This window comes from Manis javanica, chromosome 7 (assembly GCF_040802235.1).
Source record: "Manis javanica isolate MJ-LG chromosome 7, MJ_LKY, whole genome shotgun sequence".
Lineage (NCBI taxonomy): Eukaryota > Metazoa > Chordata > Mammalia > Pholidota > Manidae > Manis > Manis javanica.
In genome coordinates this window covers 128,517,472-128,537,839 of record NC_133162.1, presented here as the reverse complement: position 1 = coordinate 128,537,839, position 20,368 = coordinate 128,517,472, and the positions used below count along the sequence as shown (strand labels likewise).

Sequence of the window (20,368 nt, the reverse complement as noted above, 5' to 3'; positions counted from 1 at the left end):
TTTTAAAACAGTGGCCCCTTGTCACACATATAAAGATGATCATGTGGTGATTTATCTAAGTGACATTGCCTTCAGACATGTGAATGCGAATTGGGACCAATGGGCAGAAAGTAAAATTTGTATGTGTCTTCTTCCAATCTTCTTTCAAGTTTGACCTACTTTCTCTCCAACCCAGGATCTTTAGATTATGCTTATCACATGTGCATAACAATCAAGAGGAGATAAGCCAACCATCTCCAGATATTAGCATTTTTCACAAGGAGCCAGTCTACTTGCAGTTATCTGGTTATAGAATTACCTGTTTGCAGATTCACTGCAGGCAGACAGGGCCATGAAACGCTCTCAAGTCCCCAGAATGGTGCCCTGTATGATCATATCTGATTAATACTGATCATAGCAGCCTCCCAGCCCCCTATTAGTCCTCTGTGGTCATTCCGGTGGAAGCAGATAAAGGGGTACCTTACCTGGTGGGCCTCCTTACCACTTCCCAAACTCCAGCAGGCCAAAGCTTGACTTCTCCTGATTCATGAAGGAGAGTCAGCCAGGGCCACAGGATTGATCACTAACGGGGAAAAGGACTGCATCGGATTCCCCTGCTGGACCTTGCCAAGATGAATCCACTCTGGGATAATAAAAAATGTCTTTAATTTTTTGAATTATATGTTATTTCTCCACCCTAATCTAGTCAATGAAAATTCAACCAAACACATTTTTTTAAGTGCCATTTTCCTTAGGAGAAAAATGGAGTGATAAAAAGTACCCCACATAGAGAGTCAAGAGCTTTGTTTGAGCATATGTCAAATACTAACAGTGTAATAGTAGTACCTAACATTTTTTGAGCACTCATTATCAAGTTGGGCGTACTGTTCTCGGCAAACCTTTACAGCCACCTTTAAAACTGGTCATATTATCATTCCCATTTTTCACGGCAGCAGAGGCCCAGGTATGTTGAGTAACTAGGTCACGGTAATAGAACTAGTAGGAGGTAAAGCTAGAATTTGAGCCAGACAGCATTCCTAGCTCCACGATTTAATTTATATCATATGTGCCAGTCACTATTTGAGTTACTTTGTACAAATCATTTCTGATTATTATACCACCCGAATTTCAATCCCTAACCATGCTCACAGTTAAAACTCAGCTTCCAGCATAAACTTGCCTGAAGAGAAAAATGACCTTTCATTATATTTTGCTCTCTCTCGACTATTTAAAAAGTGAACATGTAAGTTGACCTATACAAAATAACTAGTTTAATGCTTTTTCGTCTCTAGATTGACCATAGCTATAGCTTTATGTCTTAAAGTCTTTCCTGAAATGTAAAACTCCAGAATAGGGAGAAAACTCAAGCATAATACAATTCCTTAGATAAAAGAACTCTCTTACAGATATTCTTTAAAAGTCAACACGTATAGTTAAGCTTTCTCTGCAGAGAAAGGAAAGTTTTGCCTTCCTTATCTATGGAATAAGTATTTCATAATAATAAAATATATCCTTTAGAAAACAGAAATTAAGAAATTATTTGAATATAATAGTTTATGGTTGTGACTGTCCTTTTTGATTTATTTGCAGTGATTATTATTTCAGTTGGCTCACATGGGTTACAGATGAAAGAATATGCTTGCAGTGGCTCAGAAGAATCCAAAATGTTTCAGTATTGTCCATATGTGATTTCAGGGAAGATTGGCATACATGGGATTGTCCAAAGGTAAGGTTCCATGGATGTGTATTTCTGAAGATGCAAATACAAGAGTGGGGGCTTATTTATAGCTAACTTTTATACAGTAAAGCCAGAATTACTGCATTTAACTTGGGATTGTATTGCAAAAAACACTTTCAACTCACATGTCCATTATTTGTATTAAATAAATAAGGTACTTATTGTTTTCTTGAATGACTTTAGCATTGAAGTTGAAGAGAGGAAATGACTGCATGAACCAATATAACACTGGGAAAATCAGATATCTTGTTCTGAGTTAGGATAGAAATCTATCCTTTTGAGACTGCAAGATTGGCAGTCAAAAAAAAAAAGCAAAATAGTGAAGATGAAAAGATAAGGTGGCTTATTAGGGAAATAAATGTCTTCTAGTCAAAAGAATGAGAGGGAAAATACAAATAGCAGCATGTCCTGGCCAATGTCAAAATCAAAAAATTCCAAAGAAAATGTATACTATCAAAAGAAAACCAGATATTCTCATTTAAAAATCAAAAGTAGATAGCCAAAAAGATGACATGAAATATCAGATCAAATTATCCTGCTATCCCATTATCTTAGGACAGCGTTCCATAATGTGCTAATTTTAAGGAGAAAAAATTTGAAAACTACAGAGTTGTTGTTGAGTTTTAATTGTTTCTATTGTTCAAATCCGAACATAATCTGTTGAATTAATGAGTCAGAAAACTATTTCACCCATCTAAAAGCTTTAAAATAGGCTTGTTCATAAGTACTCATTTTAGAGACTAAGAAATACAAAATGCTTTCTTTAAATAGGAAATCTGATGGGTACATTTCATGAGACTTCTAATTATGTAGAAATGCTTCATTAAACCAAATATAGAATAAACCTATTTTATAAAGTAAGAAAAAAAGCACAGAGCCATCAAAGAAATCATTAAATTCCATCTAGAAATTAGGATATTATGTTTTGCAAGGGAAAAGTCATATGAATCTGTTTGGAAATATATCAGGACTTTAATAGTCAACATTACTCAGGCTAAAAATATTTTTTAAAATTACTGCTGTGTCTGTAAGAAGCTTGACTAATTTCAATGGAATATGCTAGAAGCTTATTTTTATCTTATTTATAGTTTGATATACAAAGCAGAAAAATTTGCCTTTAATGAAGTTTCAAAGGCAGGAAAAGAAAAAACAACGATGGAATAAGTTTGATTGTGCCAGTTAATTAGAAACCATTCATCTGATTAGTAAACTTTTCCGTGAATGTATCTCTAATGTTTTTGAGTCTAGGTATTAGGAATTATTACTTGAATTGTATTAGTTTGAAACTATAAGCTTGGTGTTTTAGATACAATTTTTAGCTCTTAAAACTAGGCATTTAAAAACTGTGATTGCTTTGGAATCTGAAATTCTAATTAATCAAAATCTGAGACAACTTTAATCCAAACTGACAGAACATATAAGATGCTCATTCAATGAGATGTGAAATTCCTGGAATGTAAACTTTAGTTTTATGGTCCAAAACAATGATTAAATTTAGAATACCAGGTTTAAATGATTTTAGGATTTCAAAACAACCTCTGTTGCAGATAATCTGATAAACACATGGAGCACATTTTCAGATTTAAGAACAAAAGTGTTGGATTTTCCAGCAACCATACTTATACCTCTGTGTGTGTGTGTGTGTGTGTGTGTGTGTGTGTGTGTGTGTGTGTGTTTTGAGAACAAATAAACAATACGGTTAAGTGACCTGACAACATTTTATTCATACTGGGGGCCACGTCCCAAAGAGGCAAAGGAAATTGGTTACTTGCAATATCATTTTATTAGTGAGATCTATTAGGAAATTTGAAATTTGGGGAAAAAATCATATTATTCCTTCTTCTTTGAAAGGGTGATTAAAATTAATTCTATCTTTATGGCTAAAAATAAAAAAATTTCCACTACTTTTTCATGTCTTAACTTGTCTCTGAGGCACTGGTCTATTCCTTTAGGAGAAAATCCGAAGTATGTGTTTAAAATGTGTTATTCCCTGCTTTTTATGACAGTATGCTCTTCCCATGCTTTTCTTTCTACTTCACTGACTGTTCCTTTCCAGCCCCTCTTCTGATTTCTCTAGAAATCTTATTATTCTCCAAATCAGTATATTTGCAAGGTAGGCTAACTGCTGTAACAAGAACAACAACAAAGCCCTTCCGATAATTCAGTGGGTTAATATACTAGAAATATTTTGCACGTTTATGTAGCCATCCAATAGGGAGGCCAGGTAAGTGGGGAATGGCAAGGGGTGGGGGTGCTCTGCTTCACATAGTCACTCAGGAACCCAGGTTGAGGGAGTTCTGCTATCTTCATCCAATGGCTTCCAAGGCTAGTCTAAGGTCATTCAAACCTGACCATCAACATCCAGCTGGACAATGGAAAAAAGAATGCAGGACCGTGTATGAGAGGTTTTCATAGGTCAGGTCTAGAGGTAGAGTGAGTCACACTGCGCACACGCCGCTGGTGAGAACCTATCACGTGACGACGTACAACTGGAAGGGGTCCTGGGAGATGTAGCCTAGCTACAGTCCGAGCAACAAGAGGAAATGACTGCTGACGTCTCACAGTCTCGGCAACAATGCTCTACTTGCTCTTTTTAAGTGATTTTTATCGATGCCACAGGGTTCACTTATGACATACCCTAGAATTCATTCTGAAAATCTGAGCTTTTAAATATTTCTGGCTACATTATCTCTACTCCATCCTCACTACCTCACTACTGCTACCTAGATTTGGGTCTTTGTCATCCTTTTTCTGAACATTATAATAGTCTTCCAACTGCTCTCTATGCCTCTTTCTGCCTTACACACTTCTAATCCACTGCTTACCCACTTCTGGTATCATGTTCATAGTTATATTTTCCAAATTGTGATTTTGAAATCTTTCAAGGGATTTACCTACAGGAGAAATCCAAACTTACTAAGGTGACATAAAAATTTCCCCAAGATCATGCTGATACCTCTGCAACCTCCCTTACCCTCTAACTCCTTCCCATACTCACCCTCCACTAAGCCATACTGAATTATCTATGGTTTACTAAGCTGGCCTGGTCTCTATGCTGTCCATTCTACCTAGAATGTTCTTTCTCTAAACTATTTGTCTAGGAAACCCTATTCATCCTTTAGGTTTATTAAATATTTGTTCAATAAAATGATTGAGTGTATTATGCTGAAGTATACACCAAAATAAGATTCTGTGAAAATTTTAAGATTCCTAGCTACCTCATAAGACTGAGAAAAGAAAAAAAATTGAACCTGAACTCGCTGAGAAATGCCTTTTTACCAATACAACACCAAGTGATTAAGTTGTACTAGACCTCCATAGATGTTATAATTCCAGTCACTGCTTCATGGAAAATATAATCATAATTATTAAAGGTTTGCAATATGATCCAATCCTTAGATTATCTATATGTATGTAAGAGTGGTATTGTATAAAATCTTGCATATTTCACTGAGTATAATACTCTCCAGCTCCATCCATGTTGCTGCGAATGGTAGGATTTGTTTTTTTCCTATGGCTCAGTAATATTCCATTGTGTATATGTACCACATCTTCTTTATCCATTCATCTACTGATGGACATTTAGGCTGCTTCCATATCTTGGCTATTGTAAATAGTGCAGTGATAAACGTAGGGGTGCATCTGTCTTTCTCAAACTGGAGTGCTGCATTCCTGGGGTAAACTCCTAGAAGTGGAATTCCTGGGTCAAATGGTATTTCTATTTTGAGCATTCTGAGGACCCTCCATACTGCTCTCCACAATGGCTGAACTAATTTACATTCCCACCAGCAGTGTAGGAGGGTTCCCCTTTCTCCACAAACTGGCCAACATTTGTTGTTGTTTGTCTTTTGGATGGTAGCCATCCTTATTGGTGTGAGATGATATCTCATTGTGGTTTTAATTTGCATTTCTCTGATGACAAGCGATGTGGAGCATCTTTTCATGTGCCTGTTGGCCATCTGAATTTCTTCTTTAGAGAACTGTCTGTTCAGCTCCTCTGCCCATTTTTTAATTGGGTTATTTGCTTTTTGTTTGTTGAGGTGTGTGAGCTCTTTATATATTTTGGATGTCAACCCTTTATCGGATCTGTCATTTACGAATATATTCTCCCATACTGTAGGATACCTTTTTGTTCTATTGATGGTGTCCTTTGCTGTACAGAAGCTTTTCAGCTTGATATAGTCCCATTTGTTCATTTTTGCATTTGTTTCCCTTGCCTGGGGAGATATGTTCAAGAAGAGGTCCCTCATGTTTATGTCTAAGAGATTTTTGCCTATGTTTTTTTCTAAGAGTTTTATGGACAAGTACCAGGTGATTTCACTCATATGTGGAGTATAAGAACAAAAGAAAACTGAAGGAACAAAACAGCAGCAGAAGCACAGAACCCAAGAGTGGACTAATAGTTACCAAAGGGAAAGGGACTGGGGAGGATGGGTGGGAAGAGAGGAATAAGGGTGGGGAAAAAAAGAAAGGGGGCCTTACGATTAGCATGTATAGTGTGGGGGTGGGGCACGGGAAGGGCTGCGCAACACAGAGAAGACAAGTAGTGATTTTACAACATCTTACTATGTTGATGGACAGTGACTGTAAACGGGAATGTGGGGGGGACTTGGTGAGGGGGGGAGCCTAGTAAACATAATGTCCTTCATGTAATTGTAGATTAATGATACCAAAATAAAATTTAAAAAAAAATCTTGCATATAAATCATCTTCAACTCAACTGCATAGTTGACTAGCAATAGTACACTCTGACGAGGAAGCTTAACCAGTTCAAATATCCAGACTATATTTTGGAAAAACTATCCTCCTCATACTATGTTTGACGTGATCTTTTTTTCTTTTAGACCCAGGAGCATATAGAAGAAAGCAGAACTGGATGGGCTGGTGGAGTATGATTTTGCTATCTTTTCCTTATATTTTAATGAAACTTAACAAATTCTCAAATATAGAAGGACTACTTGAATGATTCCATACTGGCACTGCTTGTTTTCATAGAAAAAAATATCAAGGTAAAAAAACAAGGTAGTGATCCATTCAGTGATTTTGTGCCAATCTTCATATCTATATATTTAGAATTCTCTCGAGAACAAATCATATTCCTCATGTCCCAACATTTACTTTTACACCTGATCCTCTGATATCCATAATCAATATCATTTTTAAACAAAGGCAGTAAAGACCACTTTTAAAAATGGAACATAATCCTTGATCTGCTGACAGTATCTTAATAATTGTTAGCCATTTGAATCCAGGAAAAATAAATATATCAGATATCCATCATAATTTAGAAACAAACTACCTTTTGTTAAAGTTGATATAAACTGAAATGAATAAGTCAATTTCATAAATATACATATGTATATATGCATAAACATATATATAATTGTAGTTTTTAAGTAAAGTGATATCAAATAGGAAAATGTGTGTTTGTTATGGTTTATTATATATGTTTCTGGATCCAGGAATTTTAGTTTATATACATTTAATCTCTGTCTTCAACTAAAGATACTTCAGTTTTATTAACTAAAGAATGGTTATTACATTATTAACTATATACAGTAAGTGGATATTAAATTCTAAATAGCTAGGTAACAAGGATAGGTAAGAGCTAAGTAATTCAGAAAAAGAAAGAAAGAAAGGGAAAGTCTTATTCACTCTTTGCCACTGTGCTAAATAACACAGGGAAACTTCAGGAAGGAACAACATTTTCTAAACTTTTTGGATTCTTGTCCCTCAGAAGCTCACCTTCCAGAAGGCTAATTCCTAGATCAGCATTTGAAAACTTGAGGAAAAGGGAAAATTAATCTATGAAATCACTCCTATTGTAAAGACTCCCAGTAAAGAATGGGAAAGAACGGATACTTAAAAGCTTCTTTTAGTTGTGTTTTCAATGTTGATAATGATAATCAATGATACCCACAATCTCCTCAAATGTAAGGTCTTAGGAATCCATACACACTTATTCTCCAAAAGCTACCAATGTTCAAAACACTGAAATGTTATACAATGTATCTTTTGAAACTCCCTATTCATCATCATCTTGAGATCAATAATTGTAACTTACTATTTTTATAATCTGCATAGCATCAACCTTGCAATTGAAACAAATATTACCTGGGTGAATGAAATGATTAATTGTCTTCTAAAGCTGTAGAACATTGTTTTAAATACCCCTAGTGGAGGCACATATGTGTCTTTTGAGAAATGAGGTCCCTACATTAAATCAAAAGTCATGTCAAAAGAAAGCTAGTGAATAAATGAATTATTTATCTGCACCATATGATTTTATGTTATATAAGTTTAATATCTGTAGCTTTAGAATTCTATTAGGAAAAATTACTTTTCTTATGTAGTAGTCTCAGTCTCTTAAGATTTATACAGTAGTCAGTAAATTTTTAAATACTAGAAGAGAAATGGTCAAATAATCTTTGCAGTAATAATAGCTTTCAAAAGTGAGTTTACATTCTCCCAAGGCAACAGCTTTGATGGAGTCATTCATTAGATTTTATAAGTTCTGACATATCTTTTGAAAAAGCTAGGCCACAACTTTATGTAGTCATAACTCGTATGTTGTAATATGCTATGTAGCTTCCTTTGACCTATAATCAAACCAGTGACTTAATAAAATTACTCAGAAATAACCTAGAAATATGTGTGTCTTCCAGATATTTGTTCAAGTAATATTTATTAGGTTTTTAGATAAAGTATAAGGACTAGTAATATTAGCACAAATTTTTTTTTCACTATGCATTTTCCTTTAATTAAGAGCTTTGGCTATATCCCACAAATTAAGACAGTTCTTTTATAAATTTAAAGAGCAATTTCAGAGCAGTTGTTCCTTTAGAATTTACCAAAGAGATTTAAACTGAAAAAGTCCTTCAGGGATTACCCATGAATTAATGAGGTGAGATTAAATGACTTGATAAAATTGACCTGTTAGTTGAAGGCACAGAACTAGTGAATAGTTTCTTGAAAAAGTTACCTATCACTTTCTTTCTTCCAGCATGAGACAGTCAGTGTCTTAATTTTTGGGAAAAAGCCAAACTTCTTCTTTGGTATTTGATCAGAACAATAACAATAAATTCACTTAAAAAATATTTTTTTCTCTGTAGGGGCAAACAAAAAGGAGGATTTAATCAAAGAATGTAGTATTTAATTGCTAAAAGTTGGAAAACAAACACAAAAAGCATACATAATGCTTAGACTGAAAAGCCACACTTAGCTTATTTTAAAACAGTTAATACACTACACCTCCTTTAGGCTGTTGGAAAAATCCCTTGGTTCAGAAAAAACAAATTTCTACCTTTTGCTTGAAAGTCTGTGCTTTTCACTAAATGTGAACCCAGTTGAAGCATCGGCCTTTGATAAGTAGGATTTCAGGTCATTTATCAACACAGCAAGAAATTACCTGGTGGTAAATAATCTTACCTTCCAAGTAAAATATCGTAAGTGGCTTTGCACATAGAGATGAGTAATTTGTCAGAAAATCTAAGTATGATAAAGGGGCCTGTGAAGAGGCCTTGTTAAAACCGAGGATCACCTAGTTGTGTGTACTTACCTGACGTCCAGGTGTGAATTGCTGCAAGAAGCACTTAACTCAAAATGCATTACAGGCCCAGCTCTGGCAAAGTGAATACGGAAATATTTCACACTCTCTTTACTTCACCCAAGTTACACATTCATCTAAAGCAGCTCTCCTGGTTGTGTGCAATAAAAAGGGAGAAGATAAAAAGTCTCTGCTTAGCAGAAATAGTCTTCCTGTTTGCCTGGTTCTAATATCTTAGAATATCCCACCCTGCCCTGTTATGTTTTGATTTTCAAGGAAAATGAAATTTTTAGTTTCAACCTAGAACAAACCTTTCTTTAAAGTTCCTTAACTAAGGGCAGGGGTGAGGGGAATATTTCTTTATTCTGGCACCTTGAAATATTCTGTGCTCCTCATTCTATTTCAGTGGCTGAAACAACATAGGCATTGTCAAGCGGTCCCTAGTTAAGTGTATCGTTTGTCTCAGAGGGCAAAGCTTCGTTCTACAATGAAAGAATGATTTGTCAGGACTGTACTAATGAAATCCCATCCTCAAAACTGCCAGTCAGAATTTCCTGCTCAAGGGTCTCTTGGCTCTCCAGCTCACTTAGACACATTAGTCTCCGTGCACAGAATCCTACCAAAGCTGGTCATCTTATTAATGAAACTGTTGCTGGTTTCCCACAACCAGGTCATGTAGTCTCCGTGCTATGCAAGGAACACTGAGCTCTAAACAATAGACCAGGCGAGGCTTACTAAGGACAGTTTGTATACAAGGTTGCTTAGAGAAAGAGAGGAGTTGGCTGCCTGGAAAGGGCATGGTGTGGAGTTTACAATGGCACTCTTTGAAGGTCCGGGGGTTTGGAGGTGTGACAATGATTAATCTCTCTTGATGATTTCATGCATATACGTCTCCCCAGTGAGGCACTACTTTGACGTTTAACAGATGTCCGGTTATAGTCTCACAGTCTGTTAGTCTGTTAGTCAAAAGGTTTTCCTGGAACAGAGGCTTTCTGAGCTGAACCATCTCCTTAAAGATTATTTTGAGAAACAAGCAGAAGAAAAACAGAAGGAAAAAATGAAAAAAAAATCGCCACAGGTCAAGTTAACCTAGAACTTGGGCTTGACCAGGTGCTATTCTTATTTACAGGTGACTGATTGAGTGCCATTTAACTATGTCTATCCTACATAATATAACTATTCCCTTCTCAGAGAAACTTCTACAAGGATGTGTTCTCATGTCAGGCACCTTCCCAAGATGGAGGCTCACTCCAAAATGGAGTTCCTTTTTTTTCAATCCCTGCCTGCTTCAAAACTAAAGGGAATCATGTAATTAATCCCTTTACAGATCCACCCTTATGACCTCATTTAATTCTAATTACCTCCCAAACGTTTCACCTCCTAATAACATCCTAATGGGAGGGTAGAATTTCAACATGTGAATTTGTGGGTACACAAACAGTCCGTAACAGTCACCATCTGAGGTTCTTCGGTGTGGGAATAAATTTTGGGGAACATTTTTCAGAACACTACAGACCCCACATCAAATAATTGCATTTTATTACAACACAATCATAATCATCAGTCTTATCAGAAAGCATCAATTATCGGATCACACATGGTCCCATCATTAAAGAGGTCTACAGTACCTTCCTCTGGCTCAAAAGTGGGTCTCAGACTGGGTGTCAGCTGGATAGGGGTTTATAGCTACAAGATACTGGTGGTCTTTTGATTGTTGCTGCTTAGTTGTTTCTAAAGGAGCTGAACGTCTTGGTTCACGGTCATGTGGAAGACCTCCAGCTAGAGAGAGCTGGATATGGATTATTTGGGGGAATATTGACTCTGCATGATATAGAACAGCTCTTTGCTCATGCAGCCATTTCACCACTTTACTGTATTTCCACAACTGATGACCAGGAAAAAAAGAAGCCAGCAAATGTAAGATGAGTCAGTTTTTTAATGGGAACTACTAGCTAACATTTGGTGCAAAGACATTTGTAGGATTTTATTTAAAGGCAGCATTCAGGATGTTGAGGTGTAGCTTGCTCTATTCCAGGGCACATTAGAGCTGAGTGTTGGGCCGTCTCGAGGTGGCTTCCAGCAGGTAGCCAGCCAGACCCCTAGGAAGCCATCAGAGATGTGCAATGTCTGCTGTGCTCTCTGAGCACAAAGAATAGACCTCCCACTTGCTTATTATGTGAAACATGTTTCTCTCAAGTCTAAAAGACCCCTCCCTACCATTAAAAACTGTGGCTGGCAGGCCGTATTTTAGTCTTTAAAATGTCTTTCTTTTTTGAATCATTGATGTTAGATACTTGGCACCAAAGAAATCACAAACTGTAAGAACTAATGGCCTTCATTAGAGTCACACTTTGGTCAAATACTGCATTTTAAAGTTTGATTTGGTTAAATATCAACATTCATTTGTGATTCTTTTAATTCTATGTCAAACCACATGATCTCAGAACATAGAAATTCAATCAAATTAAACATCGTATATTATATGTACCCACTACATATATTAATGGGGTAACAATTAGGTAGTTGGAATGTGCAGATGCCTGTTGGAATCACCAGAACAGCTGTCTATCTGAAAGAATTAAATGTCAGGTGTGAGTGATGGAAGGTAGCAGAAGTAAGACGTTCTGATTCCTGAGATCACAGCTGTACAGTGCTTTGAAAAATCTGTAGTTGTAGTTAGGTCTGTCTTTTCAACATAACCTCTGTTCATTTTTTTCAGTTCTTTGTTTCAACACCAGTTTTCAGCTCTGATGCCATTTCATACTACAAAATATTTAGCGACAAGGATGGCTACAAACATATTCACTATATCAAAGACACTGTGGTATGTTCCTTCCAAGATTTATCTCCTCAAAGATCATTCACTTGAGGTTGCTCGAATAACGCTCAGCTTCACACAACATAATGTTTGTCTTTTTATAGGAAAATGCTATTCAAATTACAAGTGGCAAGTGGGAGGCCATAAATATATTCAGAGTAACACAGGATTCACTGTAAGTATTGCATGAAACATGATGCACCATTCAGGTTTTAATTGGCACTGATGGACATACAAATGATACACCACCTCCTTTAGTTAAGGGCATTTTGTTACTTACTTTATAGTTCAGACAGCTGTGACTCTTTAATAACCAGTCCACAGGATTTCCTTTCGGGAAGAATATTTAGTAGGTGGTCATTTCTGAGACTTGGTAGGTAATTATATAAAAACTATAATTTTTTTTTAAGTAGTAACTCATTCTAAACCAATACTTGGAAATTTAATTAACTTGGCCAAGGCCACTTAGTGACAGAACTGGAAGTCAAACTCAAAACATATTCCATCTCAGGTTCTTGTTAACCTTAGCACAGGACTTTTTCCTTCAAGTTCTTTCCTTTTCATCCTACATACTGTCTAAATAAACCTTCTTAAAATAATAATTTATGAGCAAAGTCCTCCAACCATGAAAGTAGAGTTCCTTTCCCTCAGTTCTAATAAAGCCCAAATCCAGGGTACTCTCTTATAATCTGCTTGCTATTAGCTAGAATCATAAGAGAAAAAAAACCGAGGATCATTAGTGCAGGCTCATTGGATAAAAGCCTGACCGAGACCTGTTGCCAATCTATGGAATTCTTTGAATGGTCCACAAAGGACCTTGGACATCACATGGAACAGGCGTGAAAACAACCAGTGTAAGAGGAGCGGCTAGATAAAAGCCGATGAGACATGTCGGACGCACTCGGATGGGCTTAGGAGGTGGGGGGGACAGAAGGCGGAAGACACAGCTGTGGTCCCAGCACGGACCCGCGGTGACGGGGCCTGAACTAGAGCAGCCGCCGTGGAAGATGAGCTCTGAGCGAAACTGTGCCTCCTTTTTTATTGCATCCCTGGCACAGTGCCTGACACGGAGCTTGAGTTCAATATCTGATAAATGAATGAGAGGAAGGGTGCATAGGCGGTAAAGACATGGAGGCTGACGAGGACTGACGAATGAGAGGCCGTGAGGGAAAAGGGAATGTGAAGAGGGCGAGGAGACTCTGCTGCAAGTGTTAGAGATGGAGACAGTGCGAGAGCTGCGACGGAGCAAGAGGACTGCGGCGGGGGCGGGGTGGGCAGGCTGTTTGGAAAGATAATGTTTGTTCACAGGTACTGTGGGAGGCTGTGGGAAAGGCTAGTGCGGGTAAGCGGGGACTGGAGTCACGGGGCATTAGTAACGGCCCGGAGGAGGAGGATGCTGGTCTGGAAAACAAATCTAATTCCATGAGTCGGTTGTGTTCTGTTGCCTTTTCCTTTTCCTTGAGAATAACAAAGTTTTCATGACAGTGAGGATCTAACTGTCCTAAGAATTAAAAATTGTTAACCAAACCTTGGTTATTCCAAACTTTTCACACCCTGTTTTCCTCCTCCTTAAAATAAACAAATAAACAAAAGATAGTAACTTTGTGATATTCAGATGAACCCACAGAGAAGTGAAAATCATGCCGTTCAATTGGATTTTCCACTCATGGTTATATTAAGACAGGTTAGAACTGGGACCCAATACTCAAGTAACAAGTATGTTCTTTTGCGACTTTTTTTGCATCTGGGTAAATTAATATGCCCCTTTGTGCGGTAGCCCTGCATGGATAAGTTTCCTAAATTTTTGCAAACTTATCTACTGTCAGGGCTACTGTAAAATAAATTCAAAGAGTGTTCAGAATCATAGACCAAAGATAGCATAGAGAAACCAGTAAATTGGTAATCATGGACAAGGAAAGGGGTAATCTTAGTCTAATAGCCTAATTTATTTTGCAGAGCTCATAACTAATGAATCAGAATACAATATATGGAGAATTAAAAGTACTCAATATAACGCGACTTAATCTTTTTCCTATAGTTTGAAGATCAGAGTAAGTACACCAAATTCCGAGTTATGAACAGCAGTGATATATGTCCATAAATGTCCATGAATAGTTTTGTTCAGTGAACACTGGATGAAAATTGTTTACTCTGTTAGTACTAACTGTACTAACTGTAGTGTCAGCATTTAGTCATCAAAACCTATTGAATAACTTCTGCATATGTTTTCAGGTTTTATTCTAGCAATGAATTTGAAGGCTACTCTGGAAGAAGAAATATCTACAGGTAATATTTGTCAGTTCACTCTGGTTTTATAAATTGATATTTGAATAAGAAAATCTGTCAGAGTCTTCAGGATAATATTTATAAGGACTCAAATGTAGTAAAAATAATTTATGAATTTAGATAGAAATTCAGATAATGTTGTATACTACTTCAATATAAAAATATACACTCCAAAATATTAGCTAATTCAAAATGTTTCTTTTCAAAAAGAAAAACCAAGGAATTCTAATGCTGATACAAACATGATATTAAATATGTTCAACCAAATTTAGAGGTAATTGAGAACCTTCATTCACTTAACACACATTTACTAAGTACTTACTATGTACCAGGCATTGTATTTATTCCCATAATGTGTAATTTCTCTTAATATGGTTCACATTGACATGAGCTTATTATGATTGGAAGGAATTCATCTCTGTTTCTAACTTAGTGTTTAAGTTAACCCACTGGTCCCCTTGGTGATAGGAATGGTTTCTTCAACAACCTCTTCTGGATGTAGAAATAAAAATAATATAATAGGGCTGATAACCTGCTATATGCCAGACACCTTTTTGTCAGTTTTACATATGTAAATTTTAATCCCCACAACAATTCTATGATATAGGTGACATTGGAGCCAGAATTTTTACCTAGGCATGCTGACTTCAACCCTTATTGCTAACTGCCTACCTAATATTTCCAAGATCACATCAAAATATGAACATGAATACTAACCATAACAGAAGAAGTAAATTTCCCGCTGCTGCATTGCTCTGCTCCCTCCTGGATCATGGGTCCTTCTCTGTGGGAGAGATTCCTGGTGCTAGCAATGCCTCTAGTCGCCCTCTACCATGCCAAGGCGAGCTCAGGGGCAGCAGCAGAAGGGACACTGTGGCAGCCACAGGTAACCTTACCAGCCTCAGTGAGGTTCCATCCTGGCACAGGACCCCCTCGTCGGCCCCAAATGACACCCTGATTCTGAGGGGTAGGGTCTGGGAAGCCACATATTGAAGCCAGTCACCCCACTCAGGAACCACATGAGGGTTCCACTGAGGAGGCGGTGGACCCACTGTGGGAGGTACAGGTGGGCTGGTGTATAAATGTGTGGAGCGAGCATTCCCAGGCAGAGCTTTCAGGAGCCCACATTTCCTGCCTAAAGGAAAGAAAGGTACAGGAGGTGCTTAGAACCATGGCTTCTTATTTCCGAATTGCCTTCCACTGATTTCCCCTTCCAGAAACATGGTAAGAACAGGGACCCCTTTCTTGGTGAGACTGCCCAAGTTTCCCTGTCTGTTTGGCCATGAGAGTATGAAAAGAGAGAAGGGAAGGTAATGAACTCTGCATTCTAACCACTTTGTGGAGCGTCAGAGCTGAGTGGCTATGAGGCATGATTATCACACCCCCATTCAAGGTGGTAGATGTTTCTCCCACCCCTGGAAAACTTAAGAGCACTTCTCCCTCAAGGCTTGTGCCTATTTAGGCAAAGAGGGATTAAAAATCAGGCTGCCTCAAAACACTGTGATTCCCCTTCACTTTAAATGATATTGGCAACAGAAAAATAGAAGGGGTTTGATGTCAATATGTAAATTAGCCATTTTACATGGAGTAGTGCATTTTGATAAATACAATCTCAAAATTTCAGCTTCGCTTGATTTTCATTTTCCTCTAGAATTAGCATTGGAAGCTATCCTCCAAGCAAGAAGTGCATTACTTGCCATCTAAGAAGAAAAAGGTGCCAGTATTACACAGCAAGTTTCAGTGACCACGCGAAGTACTACGCACTCGTCTGCTACGGTAGGAAACGGACCTGGCCAAGCCCTTCTACCCATTGCTACCCCTCATTTCATCACCACCATCTTCTGCTCAATCCTTAGCTGCGGGCTCTCAAACACTTCTTATATGTGAGGAACTTATTTGTATTATTGTATCTAATGCTTATGGAAAACAGTGAAAGGAAGATAGGAAAGCATTATTATCCCCATTTTTTGCAGCTGAGGAAACAAAGTGACGTGCCCAAGGTCCACACTGCTGCTAAGCACCAGATCCAGAATGACAGCAAGGGTCTGTTGGCTATAAATTCCAAGCTTCTACCCACCATGTACCATAGCACCATGATGTATGCAAACCAGCTATCATAGCAGGATTTGAACAGTATCATAAAAAGAAGCATTCTCTGATAAATGGGTTGCTGGACTTCAGCACCATTTGCCTGGAGAAATGCCAAACTCCTACAGCCAGAGGCAAAAACAATAACCGAGTAACCTGGGCGCCTTTGCCTTAGATGCCAGTAATTCTCTGAACTGTAGTTTCAGTGGGCATGGAAAAATGAGCATGTATCACCCAGTATGTCCTTTCTAAATTTGGGAAACATAGTAACTCATTCATGTATGAAAAAAGCATAGGTGATAGAATATACTAAACATTTCCCAGTTGTTTAAGTCATGTATACATTTAGTAAGTAATTTCTATCCAAATGATTTTATTTTATGCATAATATTTTATCTATCTTGAACATGTGGCAAGTAATAAAACAAGTTAGGCCAGGTGATCGGTAGATGGATGAGGTATAATGGGGTGTTGGAAGTCATCAGGGAGATTTGGAAAACCAATTTGGGAAATATCCACTTCTTTGTTCTCTGTCCTGTCCCTCCCATTAACAGCTGAGTTTCCCCTGTGGGGGACAAAAAGCAAAGGAGGCTATTACAAAACTCAGGCCACTCTTCTGCTTCTAGTATCAACTCCCCAATTGGGGTGGGAAGCTTGGGGAGCAAGTGAAATCTTTGAGTAATTGAGGTCCCTGTGGGACATGGTGGGTAAAAGCTTGGAATTTACAGTCCACAGACCTTTGTCCAGTTGCAAAGGACCCCAAGGTCCCCTTTGTTCCCAGAAGAAAGGCCACCCTAACATGCCACATCTCTTATTCCAATCACATGTTCCCAGAACCTGAGCCCCGGCTCATTTGACTATGTGAAAATGTATAAGCATTTTAACCCAAATGCTTCCTTCAGGAGGGCACAAGATGTAAGTTCAATTCAACACTTCCACAGAATGTTTGGTCAAAGGCATCTTTGAAAAGTCAAAAGATCGTTCTTCGGGACTATCTGTGCTGTTTGCAGTTGTGGCATTTAAAGGTATCCTTAAGTGTCCCTCTCAGGTTATATGCAACATTTTTCAATTCCATGCTATGTATTTACGTGACATATATTAAAAGCTTACATGCCAGGCCTTTAGTGTCATTGAACTAACTAACTGTGTTGTTTGTTCTTCTGTGTGTCTGTCCTTCTCTCTGAAGACAGAGGCTGCTTTCTTTTAATCATTATGTTCATAAGGCCAAGAAGAATGGCTGGTGCATAATAGACAGTGAATGCATACTGAGTGGACATAGGTTTCAGAGACGATCAAAGCATGTCTGCCTTTTACAAAGTCTATTGAAAAACTCATTCTTAGGTTGATGTGTTTCCTTATAAAGACATCACTGACCCTCCACTTATATACCTGTGTTTATATTTATATGCACTCTGCATTTTAACCCTTTTTGAAAGCACTGTACCCGTCACGATGGCCGCACCTTATCGTCCTAATATTGCTTGAGCCTGAATGCCCACTGAAGAGAGATGGAAGCAAAGACCAATTGCTTATCAAAAGTTGGTGCTAGAGTCCTTTCTAGAACTTGAATTGCCTGACTTTTCCATGCTCCCTCTTGCTCGGCAGTATGGTAATTTCCCATTTAGCAAAAAATACACCGTGTGGGAAGCATCACATCGTCTGGTGTTTTTGAAGCTCCAGAGGAATGAGTCATCGTGCCATCATAAGAGAAACCTTGAAATCTTTCCCTTTAGGACTAAGAGTAAAGCCTCATTATGTAACTTCAAACTATCCAAGAGAGATGATGAGTAAATCCCAGATAATAGGATTAAAATACGTAAAAATCATAATCACGACTGGATGAAACAAAAGCAGTGCAAAGTAGGGATTCTAGACAGTGCTTATGCCACTGGGACCACACCCTCCAGCAACCTGTGTCCAGGGCGGTCAGTCATCGCTTGTCTCACAGTCTATAGGAAAGGGGGTGCCGGTTGTTGCTACAAGGACTGCATAACCATCAAAATCCCGTAGGCGGGTGCTGGCGGACTAACGTCAAGGAATTCAGATTTATGTCTCAATTCCTTATGCTCTGACCCTTCTCTTCCCTTCCCCACAAGTAAGCATCCCTGGTGCCACCCTCCAGATAAGCTTCTGGCCCTCAAAACTCCTTCCGGGTCTATTTCTTGGGAAGTGTAACCTGCCACAGCATATCTCAATAGGCAATATGTTCCATATGAATTTCTTTCTGCGTGTATTAATTACATTAAAAAAAGATGCAGGGTCCTACCTATCAAAATGAGCTGAATATTGAACCAAGAAGCCAAGTTGAAAATTACAACCTGGGTACTGGTAAAAGTTGTTTGATCATAAAGATGCAGCTAAAACTAGCCTATCCAGCATGGCATCTTCCAGGAGGCTGTTTCTCCCCGTAGCTTCCAGGGCCCATTTGTGTGATCGGATGCCAACTGGTCAGGACCAGCGGACAAGGCTCCTGGCAACCCTCCCCTCGCATCTGTGATTGGGCTTTGATCTCATGTGTTGTTTAAATGTAACTTAGAAGATGTTTATTTCTCAATGGGAAAAAATAGCTGCATTAAAAGATGCACTTGACCTGGGCACTAATCACAGATACTACTAGCAGTTCTTACTGAAACTGGTATTTTAAAACTAAACCTTCTTTTTGTTTCCATCCTGTGCACAGGCCCAGGCCTCCCCATTTCTACCCTTCATGATGGCCGCACCGATCAAGGTACTGTCTCCTGTGCTATTGCCTTGTCTACACAATCCCGGAAGCCCCGGTGATACTACCCCAGAGGAAGCAGGACAGTTTCCCCATGCCAGCAGGAGGAGCCGTGATAAGATGCTGTTATCACGTATCTTATTATGATGCAGATTTGGATATGCTTTGAATTAAACTTGATCAAATGAAATTTATTAATTTTATGCAGTAAGAACCTGCCAAAACAGGTAAGTTACATCATAGGGATTAATCCTGTCTTCCTCATCAGCCTTATAAAAAACACAAAAGCTTAGAATTAAAAGGAAACTTAGGGTATATAATATAACCTCCCTCCTCAGTGAGAATGGCTGTTTTGTTTTGCTGTTTGTAACATCCCAAACTGGAGACAAATTCCAGATATAACTCCAGTTCAAAGCAGAGGGTGACTCTAGCACTAGCTTTTTTATTTTAACAGCTTAATCACACTGCTGCCACTTATGAGAGTCCTGAAATTTGGAGACTCTTTCCATTTTCGACTATTATCCAGGCAGTCCTCCTCCATCCCCTATTTGCGATATCCATTCACAATAGTTCACAGATCAAAAAATGACCATTTTTGCTCTCAACAGAGTTACCCAAGTGTATAATTGCCCTGACACTCTTCCTGAACTTTTTGGTTATCTTTTGATTCACTATTAAAAGACATTACGGGGTTGGAGTGGATGGAGACTGGGAGACAGGGAGGGACGTCAGCACTGAGGCCTGTGATTGTCTCTGGACAGCTCTGGCGACAAGTCAGGAGGCTCCTTTGGGATTAGTTTGGCTGCCAGCTCAGGACCAAGTACAGGTGAAAATAAGGTACTGAGGAAAAACAACAGTCAGTTCAGGAGCTCTGGGCAGGACAGGCATTGTAATCGTGGGAGTTTAGTTTCATTTTGAAGGTTGTTTTTTTTTTTTACCTTGTATCTATAATGAAATACTTTTAATGATGCCAGATTGTATTTCTCAATCTTTCTCACCTTAACCTTGAGTTTGAGACATTTTAAAGCAACACTACATTCAAATCTGTTTTTGTTTTGATAGAAATCACCATAAATGTATAATTCCCATTTTGTTATAACTGCAAAATAAAGGTTAGCTTCTGTTTTCCATGGCATCAGTTTTTACTTTCTTACCATCCTTTTCATATTCCTTCTGGATACCAATATCTGTCCT

General features: G+C 38.2%; 1 protein-coding gene across 3 annotated transcripts in view; it reads left to right on the top strand.

Moving 5' to 3' along the window:
* The window catches only part of FAP (fibroblast activation protein alpha), a 98,056-nt gene that overhangs the window by 44,058 nt on the left and 33,630 nt on the right, over window positions 1–20,368 (top strand). For all 3 annotated transcript variants that reach the window (XM_073241557.1, XM_073241559.1, XM_073241558.1), the window contains 7 exons: window positions 1,570–1,705; window positions 6,562–6,606; window positions 11,983–12,087; window positions 12,186–12,256; window positions 14,314–14,367; window positions 16,019–16,143; window positions 19,136–19,183. In XM_073241557.1, the coding sequence (XP_073097658.1) occupies window positions 1,570–1,705; window positions 6,562–6,606; window positions 11,983–12,087; window positions 12,186–12,256; window positions 14,314–14,367; window positions 16,019–16,143; window positions 19,136–19,183 (584 nt within the window). The remainder of the gene's footprint in view (window positions 1–1,569; window positions 1,706–6,561; window positions 6,607–11,982; window positions 12,088–12,185; window positions 12,257–14,313; window positions 14,368–16,018; window positions 16,144–19,135; window positions 19,184–20,368) is intronic.